At 47.2% G+C, this 17,883-nt stretch overlaps 1 protein-coding gene across 3 annotated transcripts in view; it reads left to right on the top strand.

The window, feature by feature from the left end:
* Window positions 1-4,684: 4,684 nt before the first annotated feature.
* PTDSS2 (phosphatidylserine synthase 2) overlaps window positions 4,685-17,883 on the top strand; it is a 42,793-nt gene continuing 29,594 nt past the window's right edge. The window contains exons 1-2 of one of the 3 annotated variants that reach the window (XM_054827735.1): window positions 4,685-5,033; window positions 15,259-15,360. In XM_054827735.1, the coding sequence (XP_054683710.1) occupies window positions 4,822-5,033; window positions 15,259-15,360 (314 nt within the window). In that variant the 5' untranslated portion in view covers window positions 4,685-4,821. Of the gene's footprint in view, window positions 5,034-6,203; window positions 6,395-15,258; window positions 15,361-17,883 lie in introns of those variants that run through there. The other 2 variants (XM_054827736.1, XM_054827737.1) reach the window with 2 other exon arrangements.

The following is a 17,883-nucleotide window of genomic DNA, read 5'->3' on the forward strand; positions in this document are numbered from 1 at the left end:
GGGGGAAATAAAGAAAAAAGAAAAGAAATGTAGGACTTTTTCTTTCTGTCTTGATTTTGAAGATATCTGTCAAAAAGCAGATAGAAGTGTCCAGGAAAAACTGCTAAATGAAATGGGCTGAAGAAAATTAACGTAAGGCTTGACTCCTACCTGCTGTTGGAAAAGGAGAGGGAAGGCAAGCTTCTACAGAAGGCAGCGATGCTGAACCAGCGTGTGAAGCCTGACAAATACTTGTTGAGCCCGTTAGGCTTTAGGATTGGTTGTAGTGAGTGTATTTCTCAGCAGCTAGTAAAAATCCTACTCAAAAGCAGCGCTAACGAGCAAGCTGGCCAGGAACGGAGAGCCTGGCAGGAAGCGTCCGTACGTTCCGCACACCCGAGCTGCTGTCGGCTGGCACCACCGCCTGCGCTGGGGGACAGTTCGGCACCACTGGGGCTGCCAGGGAAAATCCCCACTTTCTTGGCCAAAAGTGGTTTTGAAATTTGAGGCTAAGGCAGGCGGAGGAGGACGCAGCGTGCTGCAGAGGCTCTGGAGGGGAGAGCAGCGTGGCGTAGCCTGTCTCTGGCCGCGCGATGTGCTGCTGCTCCGGTAAAAGTGCTGGGGGGGCTTTGCTTCGCCCCCTGAGCCACGGAAACAGAAGTGCTGCGGGAAGGGGCCCTGGGACGTCTCTAGTCCAACCTCCGGCTCAAAGCGGGTGAATCGCCAGCGCTGGCTCGCCAGGGCTCTGCCTAGCTGAGCCTTGAAAGCCTCCGTCGGCAGATTCCTGCCCCCTTCCCCGGGTGCCCCGCTGCAGCCCTGCACAACCTCCTCGGGGAAAAAGCTTCTCCTGAAGTCCAAACTGCGCTTTCCAACTGCAGCCTGTGGCCCCTGCTGCAAAGTCTGCGCTGGCCGTACGTGTTTGGCCTCTTGTGCGCTTCTGGCTGGGCCAGGTCAGCGAGCGTCTCCGAAAAGCCGGGTCCTATGATGCCAAAGGCCAGTTTGGTGTAGAGGTGGGTGGCGGTACGATTGTCGGTGTTGTCCCAGAAAACGGGGCGCTTTCACCCAAACCGTCGTCTGTTTAGAACTGTTGGCACCCCTGGAGCTACAGTTGAGACATTGCAGCAGAGGACGTGGTTTGGGGTGAAGCTCTGCTTGTAATTAAGGAGTACTGGGTGCTTAGGAGGGTAAATCTCCTTTCTGAGCATGAGGAAAGACTTTTTGTGCTGTCACGCGCTAGCGCGGGAGGCTCTGAGACGGCTTTCACCTCCTGACGCTTCAGCCTGCTGAAGCAGCTCTGCTGGAGTCGCCCTGACTCACCATTCACAAGAGATCAGCGTTTCCCACCCTTGGGGAATTCCTACTTGTCCTGCAGGCCCGACGCAACGGTGATGGGCTGATGCCAACAGCCACAGGGCGACAAGAGGCACCGAGCAACCGGGTCACCTGGCTCAGCACTGGCCGTGCCAACAGAAAGCCGAATCCTCGGCGGCCCCGTGAGGAGCGTGTGGGTTTAATTCGATGCTTTGGGCATGTCACAGCTATGGGGGGGGGGGGTGGACACACCCGAAAGAGTTTATTCATATTTCCTTGGCGATGTGGCGGGTGGTCCCCGCTGTGACAAAGCTGGGTGACCTCAGCCTTTGCTTTTGCAGTGGGAGGTGGCGTCGCTTGGGACAAGCCAGGTGCCTCCAGGTCTCGTAGACCGTAGCGGGGTGGCCAGGAGGGAGCGTTTCAGGTGGGAGGGGATTGTGCAGCAGCCCGAAGTCTCCTGATGTACCTGCAGAACTGCGCTGGGTTGGGTTTGGGGCTTTTCTCTCTCAAAGGGCAGGAGTATTCCGCCTTCTCAGGGAGTCTTTGGTTAAATCCTCCTCCCTCACACGTGGCCGCTACGCAACTGAAGCCCTCTTTGCTGACTGAGAGAGAAAACAGGCAGAAGCGTGGCTTTGCCCGCACAGCAAAGCTCCTTTCACGCACGGATGCTCCGCTGGTCCGGAGCCGGCGGCCGGGGCGGGTGCTGCCGGGCAGGGACCCCCCAACGCCGGGCTGCCCGCTCCGAGCCCGGCCGGGCGCTGCCATCATGCGGCCAGCTCGCTGCTCTGCACCCGCGTCCCTGTTCGTCTTCTGGGGTTCGGTGCTCCGTCCCGCAGCGCTTCCTCCCTCCCCCGTGCAGCAAGCACCGGCCCGGCTCCAGCAGCTGGTGGCCTGAGCACCGCGCTGGATTTGCTCCGCTTGAAGAGCCCGACTCTTGTCCGAAATATGAGAGAAGGAGTTAACGTTTAGGCTGTGTTTTCTGAGCTGTGCGCTCGTTAGAGTTTATTGCTTGAGAATAAGTAGGGATTTGAGAACAGGAGGACCGTCCTCGGAAGCTTCGAATGTATTTAATTCGAATGAGGTATACTCAGGTAAGGTGTAGCAAAGGAATCTCGAACAGAGGAACGCTCGTTAAAGACAAGGAGATGCACGTCCCCGAGAGCCAAAAGTCAGCAGAAGTCCTCTAATTGGTGTCCTTAGAGCGAACGTCTCGTTATAATATGAAAACCACCCCCTCCAGATACAGACCCCTACTCACTGAACATGCGTAGTGAATCCAGAAGGTACTCTGCCTTTAAATCGAAGCGAGCAAAGAGTAAACCAATTGTAGTTCAGAAGGTGTGAATAGTAGGCAGAACGAACACCCTGGACTGCGTTAGTACACGACGTAACTGTAACCGGCGTGCTAGCTTTGTGGGAAACTGCCTAGCACCCATCTCTGCGCAAATACGGAATAAACGATATCTCGTCTCTGTGTGTAGGACTGGCTCATTGCACTCCGGGCTAACGAACCCGACTTTAAGGGGCAACGTGACCTTTCCTTGATTTCAAAGAATAATTTGGAAAGCTCTGCTGCAGGCCTGAGATCCCAGGAGGGGGTCGAGGACTCCTAAGAACACGGCAGGCTCCAGGGCGCGGGAGCACGCGCACCCCGCCTGCGCTCTGTCTCGGGGTACAGCCCCGCGTGCGCCCGAGGAAGGAGCGGGCGGCTGCAGCCCTGGGCAGACCCCCCCCCCCGGGTGGGAACAAACACCTCCGCCAGCAAGACGCTCTCATTTCTGCAAACGCAGAACGGCCAAAAAGAAAGGCCTGTAACGAAGGCCTGCTTATATTACACATAATAAGAAAACGTAGCCAAGAAGAAAGGCCTGTAATGAAGGCCTACTTGTGTTATAGGTGATAAGAAACTGTTCATTATTACTTTAGGTAGAAGGCTAACGATTCTTAGAATGAGCACCTGCTACACATCATGAGAAAAAGGAGGAGCTACAAGACACTTCAAGGTCCTTATGTACATACGTTGCAGAAAGGGAGGACATTAATTGCCTCCGGCAACATCCTTATCTTGGTGAGGCGTACAGCAAACAATTCCCAACACCGAAATATTGAGAGACTAGGGGAAAGGTAATTTGGGCCAGGGTCCCCATGACCACCGACTCATAAGCCCCCTACCCAAATTATCCCACCTACTCAACAGATAGAGGCGGAGAAAGGAACTGAGCATGCGTTCTAGTTTGCATGCCTGGCGAAGAAATATGAACCAATTATTGTAACGGGGAGCGTACCACTTTGCAATCTTTGTAACATTTGTGTATAAATATGACAAGAGAACCAGCGCTAGGGGTGCCTGATTAGAGGAACTATCCTCCTGACACCCAGCGCTGCAATAAAGGAAATGCCTGCTTCTTCATGCTGAATTGGTGTTAAGGAGTTTTCTTTCATTCCCGAATTTCGGTGACTATGGCAGGCGGCGGGGCTCCCGTCACCGAGGGGGGACATGGGGACGGCGGGGGGCGGCGGGGTTCCCTCCCGTGGGGACGTGAGCACGGCGGGGTTCCCTCCCGTGGGGACATCATGAGCACGGCGGGGTTCCCTCCCGTGGGGACGTGAGCACGGTGGGGTTCTCTCCCGTGGGGACATCATGAGCACGGCGGGGTTCTCTCCCGTGGGGACATCCTGAGCACGGCGGGGTTCCCTCCCGTGGGGACATCCTGAGCACGGCGGGGTTCTCTCCCGTGGGGACATCCTGAGCACGGCGGGGTTCTCTCCCGTGGGGACATCCTGAGCACGGCGGGGTTCCCTCCCGTGGGGACATCATGAGCACGGCGGGGTTCCCTCCCGTGGGGACATCCTGAGCACGGCGGGGTTCTCTCCCGTGGGGACATCATGAGCACGGTGGGGTTCTCTCCCGTGGGGACATCCTGAGCACGGCGGGGTTCCCTCCCGTGGGGACATCCTGAGCACGGCGGGGTTCTCTCCCGTGGGGACATCATGAGCACGGTGGGGTTCTCTCCCGTGGGGACATCCTGAGCACGGCGGGGTTCCCTCCCGTGGGGACATCCTGAGCACGGCGGGGTTCTCTCCCGTGGGGACATCATGAGCACGGCGGGGTTCCCTCCCGTGGGGACATCCTGAGCACGGCGGGGTTCCCTCCCGTGGGGACATCCTGAGCACGGCGGGGTTCCCTCCCGTGGGGACATCATGAACACGGCGGCCGGTCCCCGCGGGGAGGCTGAGGGGAGCCGTGGCGGGCGGGCGGTTGCCACGGCAACGGGAGACGCCCTGCCTCCTTCCCGCCCGTCCCTCGGAGCGCTCTGCGCTTGCGCCGGGTGCGCGAGGCGGTGCGCGCTCCGCGCCTACGTGGGGTCGCGTCGGGGGCGTGTCCCGCCCCCCTCGCGCACACCCCCTTCCTCTCCCGCCCGCCACGAGTCCTGCGGAGCGGCGCGAGCGTGGGGCCGCCTGAGCGCCCCGCGCGCCCTCTCCCTCCCCGCCCCTCTCCGCGTGCGCGGCCGTTACGCGGCCGGTGCCGCCATGAGGCGCGGCGAGCGGCGGGGCCACGGCGGGGCCCTGGGCAAGGCCGCTCTGGAGGAGCAGCCCCCGCCGCAGCCCCCGCAGCCCAACGGCGGCGCCCCCGCCGCGGCGGCGGATCGGCCCCCGCCGCCCGGCGCCGAGAGGGACAGCCCCGGCCTGCGCCGCAGCACCGAGTCCGAGGTCTACGACGACGGCACCAACACGTTCTTCTGGTGAGAGCCGCCTCCTCACGCCGAGGCCCGGCCGGGGCCCTTCCCCGCCTGCCTGGCCCCGCCGGCGCTCTGTGGGAGCGGGCCTGCGCACCGAGCCGCCGTTCCCGGTTCCCCCCCCAGCATCCCCCGGTTCCTCCAGCCTCCCTCCCCCGCGCCCGGCTCGGCGTTGGTCTGCCCGCGGCGGCCGCAGCCTTTAACTCCTCCGCCGCCTCGTCAGGCCGGGCGGCAGCTCCGCAGGGAGCGATCGGGTCGTGGGCTTGTGGGGCCGGGGAAAGTTACTGCGCGTTATCTGCAGCTCACCCTGCTCTTGCTTCACCGCCGCAGGTAGCGGTGCTGGAGTTGAGAAACCGTGGGCCGGCTCTAAAGATGTTTTTCCTGCTGTTGTGGTACTATGAATTATTGTTTCCTGGCAATTTCGCAGTGATTTAGAGCAGACTTTTGGCAGTGGCGCCTCTTTTCTCACCCTTACTGCTAACCAAGACGGCTGGTCTCGCCAGGCGAGCGCTTGGGAGGTGTTCTCTGGCACTTCAGGAGCCCACCGTCCGTGGGCAAACTTTCCTGCGTGATTCGGGTTGTTTTATCAGCATTGTTTATACGAACTCCAGCTGCTACTCCTCCCTCCCTTGGCCTTGGAAGAAGCCTCTTCTGTCCATGCTCTTTCCTGTAATCCTGAGAGAAAGCTAGAGTGGTTATGCCTAAGTTCTGCTGGTCAGGTGTTTCGTACGGTTTTGTGGCGTGCTCGGTCCAGACAATCAGTGCAGAAAATTATGATGGTCTGTGTAGGCCAGTGGGGCAAGTCAGTTTTTTGTTAAATTCAGTCCTTGCAGGAAGAAATGTGTTTGTACCTAGGAAAGTGCTTCTAAATCCCATCTTTGTTGGAGTTGTTCCAGAAATCCACTTCAGCGCACACGTGGGTACATCTAGAGTTTTTCTCTGTCTGTTAAATGCACGTCCTTTTTGATTAAGGAAACCAAGCTGACACTGAAGTCCCTTGTTTGGAATATGAGCTGAGGGCGATATGATTTGGCTCGAGTTTGACATTAAGGAGTAGAAGGGGGAGGGCGCTTGGCTCTCACCCTGCCAATCTGGGCAGCAGTGGAGTGGGGGGTGTTGATCTTGATGAAGCCGCTGATTCTAGGTGATATTTCTGCCAGTACAAACTGCAAAGAGACACTCAGATGCTGCTGGATTGATCGCGGGGTGGTCTCTGCGGAAGCCTGATGTCGCATCGTCATCTTGAGGGCAAGAGGTACTTTCCTGGAGAGCACATTAGTGTTGCCACATGTAGGCTGAGCGAGCGATTGAATAACTCGATCCTGCCAAGGTCTGCGGAGAAGTGCCATCTTATAAATGGAAAATGGGTAAAACTATCATTTTCTTACTGTCTAGTTAAGGTGGCTCTTGCCAGGTGTTTTGTGATGCCTTAAAAATACCTATTGCTGTTTTTATTGTCTACCCTTGCCTTGTTGCACTGTTTTCCTGGTGTGGAGCCAGCATGCAGTCGGCCACTGGCACAGGATTGTCATCCCACAGTAAGGCTGTAACTGCAGTTAATTGGTCCAGGTGAATTGTTCTTTTGACAGTCTGAATGTGCCACCATTCTTTGAGGTGCTTCCCCTCTGTTGGCTAGTCCCCTCCAGGAGGGCAGTGTGGACGAGCATGTTGTTGAATTGTTCCTTAACTTATTTAATTTTATTTTCCCTAGTAATGTACATCGCTTGTGCTGACAGCCAGGAGTTTAAATGCTTGTAAAAGTTTCAAGGTTTTTCCTACTGTTACTTTTGACCTGTGCACGACAGGGTTGAGCGTGTTAGCGTATCCTTTGGTAATGACTCAGTTCTTAGAGCGGCCAAGAATAAAGATTATACAGAGGGACAATTTTCCTCCTGTGACCCTTGGTACTCTTCTAGTGCTGTCTGTTACAGAGGTGGTCACAGAAAATGGAAATTTAAGAGAGCAGGTGCCCTCTGTCTTTGGTCACGTGGAAAAGAGGAAAGTCCCTTTTCTCCTAGAAGTTCAGGAGTGAGGGGATAAGGTTACCCACATGGCCTACTTGGTTTGGAAAAATTCAAGAATTTGGGACTTGTAGACACAGTCAGAAATTGTTCTAGAAGTGAAGTAGTTCAATTTGCAAAGGTAACTTTACCGCTATAAATGTGATCCTTGGGACGGGTTGTACTTTGTACGAAGAGCAGGCAGACAGCTACATCTTTTAAAAACTTTGAAAACCAAGTTACATGCTGTATAATACTCCTATTCTTACACAGTCTCAGTAACTTGAAGCTGGAAAATGCTGTATTTCAATTACGTCGTGGGAGCCTGTTCAGTCAGTACCTTGGCAGCTCTTTTTGTCATTGGGAAATGTCAAGGAAAGGAAAGGGGAAGAAGCTTTAGGAAACAGATTGGCGGTCTCTGTGTCTTTTATCCCTGAGCTTCTTTCAAAACACCTATTGCTACTCACGGAGCGCTGGGAATTGCCGGACCTGCCTGGCAAGCCATTGTTCTAGGCAAACGTGTTCACTGTTGTTTCCAGTACCTTTGATTGTTTCTTGCCTGCCTGCTTACAGAATTAGCTTTCTGAATACAAACAAAGGACCTCTTTGTGCCTGAGATTTTGACTTTTATTTTTTTGTATAATGTGAAGCACAGCGAATCTGATATTTTTACTGAGCTAGCATGGAAAAACTGCCGGGTTTGTTTGTTTCTCTAAATATCCCCACACAGAGCTTTCCACAACATCTCTGTGGCTTCGTTCCTGTAGCCCGCGGAAGAGCGAGTGCTGATGTGTCTTACAGGCTTTAGCTGCTGGGACGTCGTTCTGTGTGCAAAAAGGTGCATCTAATAGAAGTTGGGTTTTTGTTACCTGTGAGCAGTAACTGTGACAGATGCCTAAAGATACTTGAAGCTGGAAAAAGAGGAGATGGGTGTTTTTCTGTGGGGGGAGCAAAAAAGCTTAGTGAAACAGTAGAATTGATTTATCTCCACTAAATAAATGATAAGCGTAGAGGTGTGCAGCAACTTTTTTGAAGAGAAAAGGAAACGTTCCTCCTAGTAGCCAGTGAAGGGCAGCAGAAGGTGGTGTGGTGCTGAGTGTTTTCATGCCAGCCCAGCCTAGTCTTGGCCTACCAGTTTGGGATCATCTGGTTAGATATTGTGTATGATTTTCTCCTAAAATTTCGGAGTTACCCCTGATTTCTGTACGTATTTTGTAGCTTGTATTTAACCATACGATTTGAAGATGTTGGGAGGTGCGAGATATATCTTTGCCACCACATTACATTGTGACTTTATGGGTTAATTGCTTTTTCTAAGCCGTACTTTAATTTGAATTTAATTAGCTTTAATGTCCTCTGTTGGCTATTGATGTGTTTTTGTCTCTCACACTAAATAATTCTATATTGCCATCCTGTGGATATGATGTTAGTTACTAAGGTCATAGTGTGGCAGATATGTGGAGCTCAGGAAGCTTAAAAAAGAAAAAAAAAAGAAGAAAAAAAGAGGGAAATGGTAGGTAGAAGACTCAATGGGCTAATACAGCTTTCGTAGGAGTTAATTCAGCCTGTTTGGTGCAAAAAGCACAGAAATTGCAGCAAAGGAAAAGGTAGCCTGTAGATGCTTCTGCCTGGATGTTTCTCTCGTTTTGCTCTGTATTGTGAGAAATCTTTCCTGATGGCCGGCACAGGGAGATCTCTTTGGAAATGAGGATACATGTGTGCAAACCAGCCATTTTTGGAAATATGGGATTGGTGTTCAAAACGAAGTATTACTTAATCGCTCCTTGCACGCTGTTCTTATCTCTGAAAAGCTAACCTTACAGCAGCATGAGATTTTCTGAAAGGCTGGCTGGAGGAAGAGATGATGATTTATCTGAAAGAGAGATTAGGGAGATAGAAGATCTGCAAATTGGCAGGAACTTTTTTCTGTGCCTTCTTGTGCCGATTGGCTGCAGCACTTCCAAGGCAACATTCCTCGAGCGTGTTGGAAACTTAACATTTGCCATTTTGGTTTTTTTTTTTTTCATACTGTAAAGGCTTGCCACTTTAAAGTGGGCCCTGGTGAGGTTCTGTATTTGCTGATCCACTCTTCTGATTCTCTACCTGGTCAGAATTGACCAAGTTTAAGCATGTTGCTTAACTTGAGCAGAGAAATCTTGCATCAGGCTACGGATGCGTCACCCAGCCTGTGCTTTTTTAGTGTTTAGGTATGCCCTGGCAGTGTCCAGTTGCTCGAACGTCCAGGAGGCAGTTGTGCAATCCCGCTAAGCCTCGTTAGTCGGCTGGGTGTATTAACTCTTGTCGCAGATGAGGGTAGCTGTCTCCTGAGAATTGCGTTAGAATCTCATTACCCTTTCCTGAAAGGAAGGATTGCATAGTTCCTTCAAGTAAGCTAGAAGCGTAGAAGAAGCATCTTTATGCAGAGACCTTGTGAGAGTTTAATGCCTCAGCTGGCCTTTAGGCCTAGTATTAATTCTCTGTATCTTTTTTTTTTTTTTGTAAGCATGCTCCAGATGTTTTAAGGAGAATGGGGGAAAACATGGTGGGAGTCACCCTGGGCTGCCTAGGGCTGCTTTTCAGAGGGGAGTGCAAAGACAGGCCCCCGGTACCACAAGCAATACAAGTGAGTGTTCAGTATCTGGTGAAATCAAAGGCTCAGCGTGCCAGGAGCGCGCAGGATTAGTTTCACCCTGGGGAAATCACTTTCCTTGTAATGGTGTGTCCTGTGCACAGAAGGAGTTTGTGTTTGTGAGTGCGCACGGGGATGGTAGGAGCTCTCTGCAGGCAGCTTCTTCCACGCTGATATTTGAACTCTGGCTCATCAGAGCGCTGTCATATGACTGGTGTTCTTCAGCAGTTTACAAAACAAATCATCAGCCTGAAAGATCAGCTCCACGCTTTTATGCGGTTAAACCTGGGAAAAGGGCACCTTCCTCCCCTTCCCGTTTATTGTCATTGTTTTAAAAGGTCCGCTTAAAGCGCGTGTTATCTGTAATGCAAAGTCACGCTGTCTCAGCAGAACTGTTTCAAACTACAACCTGAAACAAAGATTTCAGTAGGTTTAAACATATAAAAACATGTAATATTTAAAACAGATCACTTTGGGAACTTTGATTAACTTGCGAAGACAGTAGAACGGATGAATGGAGACTATGTCTTTTCTCTCTTCTCATTCAAAGGAACATGACTAATTTGCTGAAACTTTGCTTTTTAGTCCTTTGTTCTGGTTTCTCTATGGAGGTATGCGTCATTGTACTTCTTGTACTGAGCGATCGTTTTATGAGGCACCAACTTGTGGCAAGGAAAATGAATGTTACTATTTTGGCGCGTCACAAGTATGTACAGAAATTTAATCAGCGTTGTGTACCTTTATAGATGTGCTGAAGACTTGTTACTGGTCTAAGAATAGGTACTTTTTGATTATCTCTGAGAGTTTAAACAGATTTTAAAACGCAGCCTACAGCTTAAAACCAACAGCCACATTTCTGCTGCATTACACATGTAGAAACTTGGAGCTTTCAGGCGGTGTAACGCACAAAGTAGGTACTTCGGTTTGGTTGTCACTGATTATTCTTTGTGATCTAGGTGGATGAGAGAGATCTCATTTCACAAACTGGCAGTTAAGCTCTTACTTTTGAAATCTTGAGGCCTGAGCACTTGCTTTGGCCCTGTGCAACACGAACGTCTTGGTTTCATTTCTCTAATTTGGGGTGTATTATCAAGATTATGACCAAGGCTGAATTTTTGTTGAAGGTTTCTAAAAGCTCTATATCCAAACAGGATTGTTTCCCTGTTAATTACAATTTTGAATGTCAGAATATTGGTCAGTTTTAAATTGTTACTAATTTTTGTTGTATTTTCCTGTACCTTATTCTTCACAAGAACTTAAGCACTGTACTGTTGAAGTAATAGATTTGTTGTACTGTCTATTTGTCATATTTTCTTAGAATTCCCAGTGTGTGTCAGATGATGTGTTGTGATACGGAGGGTAGAGAGTGTTGGCATTCGTTCATCTTTTAAAATTTCTTTTAGAAATGCTTTTATGACTTTACCATTATTTGGAATCGAGAAAGAAAATATTTCTTTGTGAAAAAGTTGATGATAGGCTAAGATGGGACTAGTTGTTTTTATTGACAGAGTCTTTCTCTGGCAGTAGCTATTAATGTAACTTTTTAACCCAAAGAGGCAAACTTTACTGGCCTTCTCTGGAATTTTGTTTCACTTAGCAAACTGACAAACAGATTAATAAATAAAGGATTTGCATGGTGTTCTCAGTGATTGTTTTTGTTTTTAATGTAGTTATTGCATCATTTATGACAAACAAGAATAATGCGAAGCAATGGATAATTAGGGTGCGGTCCCATTCACTTCGGCTGATTTTAGTTTGTGCTGGAGATTGAATGAGGTCATCGACTGCCCGCTCTGCAGGGGTATTGCTCCCTCCTTTCTGTCCAGGGACCTGATCTGGCCCCATCTCCCCCCAAAAAAGAGATGCTGAAAAAATTTCCTTAGGTCATTTTTTGTTACAGACTTTATTTGGAAAATAAAAGCTCTGATAGTAATTTCCTTGAAAAATCTGCAGTTTCTAAATGTGATAGAAGATGAAATTACCAGGAAAGAGAAGTTCGGATCGATCTCAATCCCATTCACTGGAAAAGCCCGTGCTGCTTTGTGCACGGCAGTGTGGGAGAGGTGTCGTGGCTGATGCTGCCTGTTGGACTAATTTTGCTCTCACTTGGCATTTAACTAAGTTAGCAAGGCAAGTATTTTTATAAAAATAAAACTTGAATTATTTTACTTAAATGCCCCAGTGTTTAAGTGGGGAAAGAGCTAGATGTGAGATTAGAAAGACAGAAAAATGCTAGTGCAGAAGAATAAGCTACTTAATGTTCCAGCTTTTTAGTAGTTTGGTATTTGTTGTGAATTCTCTTTGACCTTCCTGGCCTTATGTACGTTTGTATGCATATACTTGAGGCACTACTTTCTCAGATTTTTTGACATAAAACCTCCTGGAACTGGCTATAGTCTGTACCCCCCTTGCTTCTGGTGTATTGCCCAAACCCTTGTGTAATTCCAAGGGAAGATACCTGGTCTGCTTAGCTTGGCTCTTCTCAGTCTCCACAGACTCTGGGCTAGGAGAACTTAAGCCTTTCTGCATAATTCCTGTCTTGCTTACCTTGCTGGGGATGTTCTTAGCTGTGCTGTCTTCCTCTTGCTGTGTTATTTTAAAGTGTATGTGGAGACTAAAATAATCCCTCTTTATGCAGTTTAATTCATCCTGACCGACTTCACTTGTACGAGTGCTTCTGGATGCTGTTTGTTCTTCTGGCTACTGTAAATGCTTCACATCTTGTTTTGTTAAATCTTTGTGGATTTCTATTTTATTTTTTTAACTCTCAAGCCATGGAAAGATACGTTGTGTATCTATGCTTGCTTGCTTAATTTTTTTTGCTCTGCCAGGTAGGTTTCATGATGCTCTGCTACCTCTAGCAGCTGTCATCACTTCGTCACTACTTGTAATTTTCTGGTTAGAGCTGCCAGCTTGCTCTTTCCAGAAGACAAACCAATCTGGAAAGTCTTTCATCCTGGTTTCTGGATTTCATGCTAGACCAAAAATACATTTACATGACTAACCACCTTGAAAACTTGCTTCAAGAGGATCTGGCTTCAGTTGGAAACGAAAACTGAGCTAAAAGGGAAATGATGAGATATGTAGCCTCTTGTTTCTCATTAAACAGGGGAGCTTGTTGAATTTCAAGTTGATGGTTGCGGCACCAAAAATAAACCGAAAGCAGGGTGCATGAAGCTCTCAAACACTGATCGTTTGCTTGCTACAAACTTTTCACAGGGATGAGTGAAACTAGACCTTCCTCGTTCTAGTAGAAGAGTTTCCAGATGTGTTAATCTAAATGAGAACGTTTGGCAATTTACGTGACACTCAACATATTAAAAAAGTAATTGACTTCCTATAGGCGTTCAGGTGATGAAATGGTAAGATGGAAGACAGCATTTCTAGTTTTGTTCTAGTAGCCTCTTAGATAGTGGTTTCAGAAAAGTAAACAATAAACCAAGGCATAAAGTATAATGCAGAGCGTTGCAGTTAATGTAACCTTTTTCTGTGATCAAAATATAGGTTGATTTTTGTAGTAATTGTATACATATATAAATGCAGTGAACAAGACCATGGTCTGATTTAAGTGAATGAGAGCATTTGATTCAGTCCCCTGCTGTACTGCCTCCTTTGAGACGGCTGCATTTAGTTTTTAAAACTCCTGTAGGTTACAAAATAGGCAGAGTCACGTGGCTGTTAAATGAACGTTAAGTATGCGATGTCTGAATCACCTGTTATTTGGCATCCTGGGAGGCAAGTCAAAGGGAAAATGCATCTGTGGAGCAGGAAGCTTGCTGCTGCGAAGCCTTTGCGTGGGGTTTTTTTGGCATTTTGATTCCTTGCTAATTTTGAAAATACTCGTGGATCCTTCTCTTTTTTTTTTTTTTTTTTTTTTTTCCTCCCCTCCCCGGCCCCTGGAGCTGGTTAGTCTGTGTCCTCTGGACTGCAAGGAAGGATAGAGTTAAATGCCAAACACCTTTTTAGCAGTGGCAGAAGAGGATTGCATCTGCTTATGAGGTATTGCATGTGTTTCCCAGCGGGATTAAAAGGATGCTGTGAGAAGTGGCTGTGTTTTGGATTAGGATGAAATTGTAGTTCAAAATAATGCTTACCTTAACTTTCAGAGCAATTTTAGGTAGATTACTGGGTTTGATATTTAAAGGTAGGTCAGTGGACCTCTTGGAAATCCTTGGTGATCTCCTGGTTTATGTTACGCTGTACAACTTGAATATATACAAACTTTGGTCTTCTGGCATAAAATGGAAACGTAATGCTAGCTTGTATTACAATGTAGTATAAAAAGAAAATGTAAAAAGAGCCAGTATGTACAACTACTTTCACATGCAGTCATTTTCATTCACAGTTTTTCTGCTGTCTAAGCTTGATGCTTTATGCCTGTTTTATGTTAATTGTATTAAGAGATGTTGTGTAGTTCTCTAAAACAGAACTCGTCTTTGTGATTTGATCTTAAACAGCCAGAATTCCCATGCTTCCGAGCTGAGGTCAGATAAGTTTTCCACTGAAAACAATACATGGCTTCTCATTAGGAAAGGAATTTTCAACTTTAAATTAAAAAAAAAAAGACACAGTGTAATGTAAGAATATTATATATGTCATAATCAGTAGGTGTACATGTATGCATATCAACAAGCTGCAGTAAGTTCTCCTCTTAACTCCTGGGTCTGGCTGCGTGTACTTGGCTCCAGTGCTTCACCACAATCGGAATAAGCAATTGGACTCTTGTGGATGGGCGAGTGAGGACTCGTGGCTCCGTGTGCACTGGCAGTGAGTGTTCTGCCGGGACCAGTGTGTCATACCAGTGAGGTCGCACATTTTAACAGTGTAGAAGAACAAACACCGAGCTTTACTGCGGAGCTTTAACACGGTTGTTCCAGCAGAAACCCCTTGCGTAGAGCTGGCTGCGTACAGTTCTGTGGGTGCAAACCTCTAGTCAGTCTGTGCCTGCTCTTCAGATCTAAGATGAAATGAAACTAAGAATTACTGGAAATAAGGTGTCTAGAGGCACATCGTCCTTCTTACAATTGCAACTGTTTTCATTCTGAGATTTATTTTTTTTTAATGACTAGTTTTTCTTGTAATGTGTAATTCCCGTGTCTGGAGTGAATTCCCTTCTGTTTAGTCTGAAGAGTCTGTTCAGTCTGCTGCAGTTTTTATTAATAGGCTTTGAAACAGAGCTGTGCATCAGCACCATCAAGTATGTACCTGACAAACCAGGAGAGAAATCTGGAGTGTTTTAGATCTAGGTGTTAGCACAGTTGGTGCTAGGTGGGGCTTTTTTTTGGGGTGCGTGGTGGGCGTGTGTGTGTTTAAGTTGCTGTTGTTCACTTGGCAAGTGCTTGTCCAAATCTTCCTTGACTCGAAGCACTGGGGGGAAAATGAGCAAGACCCATTCTCGTGGTAGGCTTCTGTCCATGCTCGTGCACAATGGACCCATAACTAAATTCAGTACCAATGTAAATACTGTAATTTTATGTAAATACATAAAACTTAAGTATTCTTGACCACTGCCTATGTATCAGGCTTGCTGAGGCTTCACGGAGGGGTGAAGATGTAAGTTTTTCTGCTTTCTGACATCAGTTTTCTCTCTTCTAAATTTTAGGAGAGCTCATACCTTAACAGTTTTGTTCATCCTCACGTGTGCGCTGGGCTACGTAACCTTGCTTGAAGAAACACCACAAGATACAGCCTACAATACAAAGAGGTAAATATATGAGAAAACATTTCTGTAAGGGTAGCTGTATGAAAAAGTTACCGCACGTGCTTTTACCTTGTGGTTGAAGTACCTCAAATGACCTTTGCGTTCACTTGTTTAAATGCCTGGACCCTTAGAAAGTGACAAAACCAAGCATAAGTCTATAAGCTCCTTTGCTGGTTGTTGAATTTAATTTCTAATCAGTTTAGTGTCACTCACTGTCATACCTGGTGGCCGCTGTGCGTGTGTGATTTAAAACAAAACACGAAACTCTTTCTAAAGCCTCAAAGTACTGGCTGTGTTTCTTTGGCAATGATTCTGCCTCTTTTTCTTAAAATAACCTAACTTCCTAGCTTATGTGAGCTGCGACTGAATTTTTCTGATTTAAGAGCTTTTTGTAAAATTATGTTCAAGATTTCAATACAAATCATTATTTGTTGTTGAAAATTAACATGAGAACTTGTAGCCCAAAGGGAAATTCTTGGAAAATAAGAATGAGATGTCTTACATGTGTGGCCCATTTCTACCATAATTTAAACTGATTAAATGTAATTGAATTTCTCCTCTTTTTAAAGAGAGAGGGAACAAAAAGAGGGAAGAACAGTCTTTTAAAAATCTAAGTATATCTTAAAAATTAAGGGGGTGCTTACAGTCTGCAAAGCATCCTTTCTGTAAGCATGAAAATCGTTCTGTTTTCTACCAGTGTGATTTCTTAACTATAACATGATTTTTTTCCCCTTGCTATTAAAGGGTTTCTTCCTATTTTTTTTACATTTTTTACAGTGACTCAGTATTCATTGTCATGGAGATGCAGGAATTAGGGGATTTCCTGAGATAATCTGGGTTGTTATTCTGTGGGTTACACAATAGCTGTAACAATGCAGTTCCCGCTCAGAGGTGTGCCCAGCTCAGGTCTGTGTCTTTATGCGTGGGGGTGAGATGGAACCAGTTGGAACACAGTGCCCTGTCTGGAGCTGGGGGAACTTCTGCAAGGCTTTGGTGTGAACAAATGCCACTTTATTCCAGTTGTAATGAGTGAGTCTAGGGAACGGATGGAGGCATAGTGTTCTCTGGAATGGTAGTTCAAAATAAAGAAGGGGAAAAGCTGAAAGAGAAGTGATGACACATCATTAGAGAGTAATACAGATATAAGGTGACTCAGTGGAATATCTTATTATTGAGATTAGAGCCTTTACTGCTTCAATAACAACAGAACCAGAGAAGATTAATCAGCAGATTAACCTTTCTTTCATGAAATAGAAGTTACTTTCTGCATATTCAGTGCAGGGAATAACGTGTCCAGTCGTTAAAGTCAATTTAACAGCATCATACCAGACAATAGAGTAGCGAATGCTCTCTGATCACTTCTGCATCTCTGATTGTGGAATACTGCCTGCAATATCTAGATGCAAAAATACTTGAAAAGCAGCATCGTGAGAATTGTATACAGGCTTCCAAATACTGCTTTTTTACTGGTTCTGAAGGATACAGCTCTGTTTCCACTCATGCCGCACCATTATGCTATTGCCGTAGTCATTCAAGCTGCATGCTGAATTCTGAGATGGTAGTTAGCGCGGCCAAATCATTACTTTTTCCAAGCTAAAGATCAACGCAGACAAAATACAGGAGTCCTGTGGGCCTTTCCTAAGCTTTACCTCTGATGTCTTGGCCCCTATTTACAGAACGGACAGAAGTGTCTGTGTTGTTCAGCATGCTCCTTATGCTGAGTCAATCAGCAGTGAACTCCTGTCTGGTCTCAATTAAATCTCTTGTCTAAGGTCTTTGAGGTAAGTGCTATGCCAAGTTTAGCACCATTAAGCATGAAGGATTCCAGCTCAATTCATGTCCCAGCCGTTGTTCTTACCTCCTTTAGCGTCCGTGTGCCTGCGGCTCTTTATATCTCATTGTTCCTCACCAATTTTATGTGGCTCTTTAAGTGTATATTCGAATGAAGAGAGGCATTTCAGAGCAGGAGTAAGATGGTCACAGCATGCATAAGTGTATATATATATATATCCCTGATTTTCACAACTTTTTTTTTTTTGCTTCCATAACTTAAAATACTGTATCCTACCCTGAGATCTTTTTCAGTCTTAATGTAGAGCTGTCGTGTGTTTTGATCTTGAAGTTTGGCCTGCACGAGGCTGTCACTGTGTGCAAACATTTCATGGGAACACTTGCCTGCTTAATGAACAGAAATAGTTTTATTACCAATGAGCAGTGTCTCGAGCTGTCATGCTTTTTTATTTCCAACTATTGCACAATGACAGTGGAGCAGTGTTTCGGTGCTTAGGTGCAAAGTCTAAATACACGCTTGCAAACACTTAAACCTCCTTTGTTTTCAGGCTCTTGCTGAGAGGTGCCAGAGTGCCTGTGAGCTGCGTTCAGTGCTCAGAGCAGAACATTCAGTTGAAGCCAAGTATGCCAGTTGCTGTGTTAGCTGCTCTTGCTGTGGTTCCTGGACTAAAGCAATAGGAAGTAAGCCCAGGCTCCCATCTGGTCCCTTATAAACGTGCTTCATCCAGGCACTTA

The sequence above is a fragment of the Grus americana genome, chromosome 5, assembly GCF_028858705.1.
Source record: "Grus americana isolate bGruAme1 chromosome 5, bGruAme1.mat, whole genome shotgun sequence".
NCBI lineage: Eukaryota > Metazoa > Chordata > Aves > Gruiformes > Gruidae > Grus > Grus americana.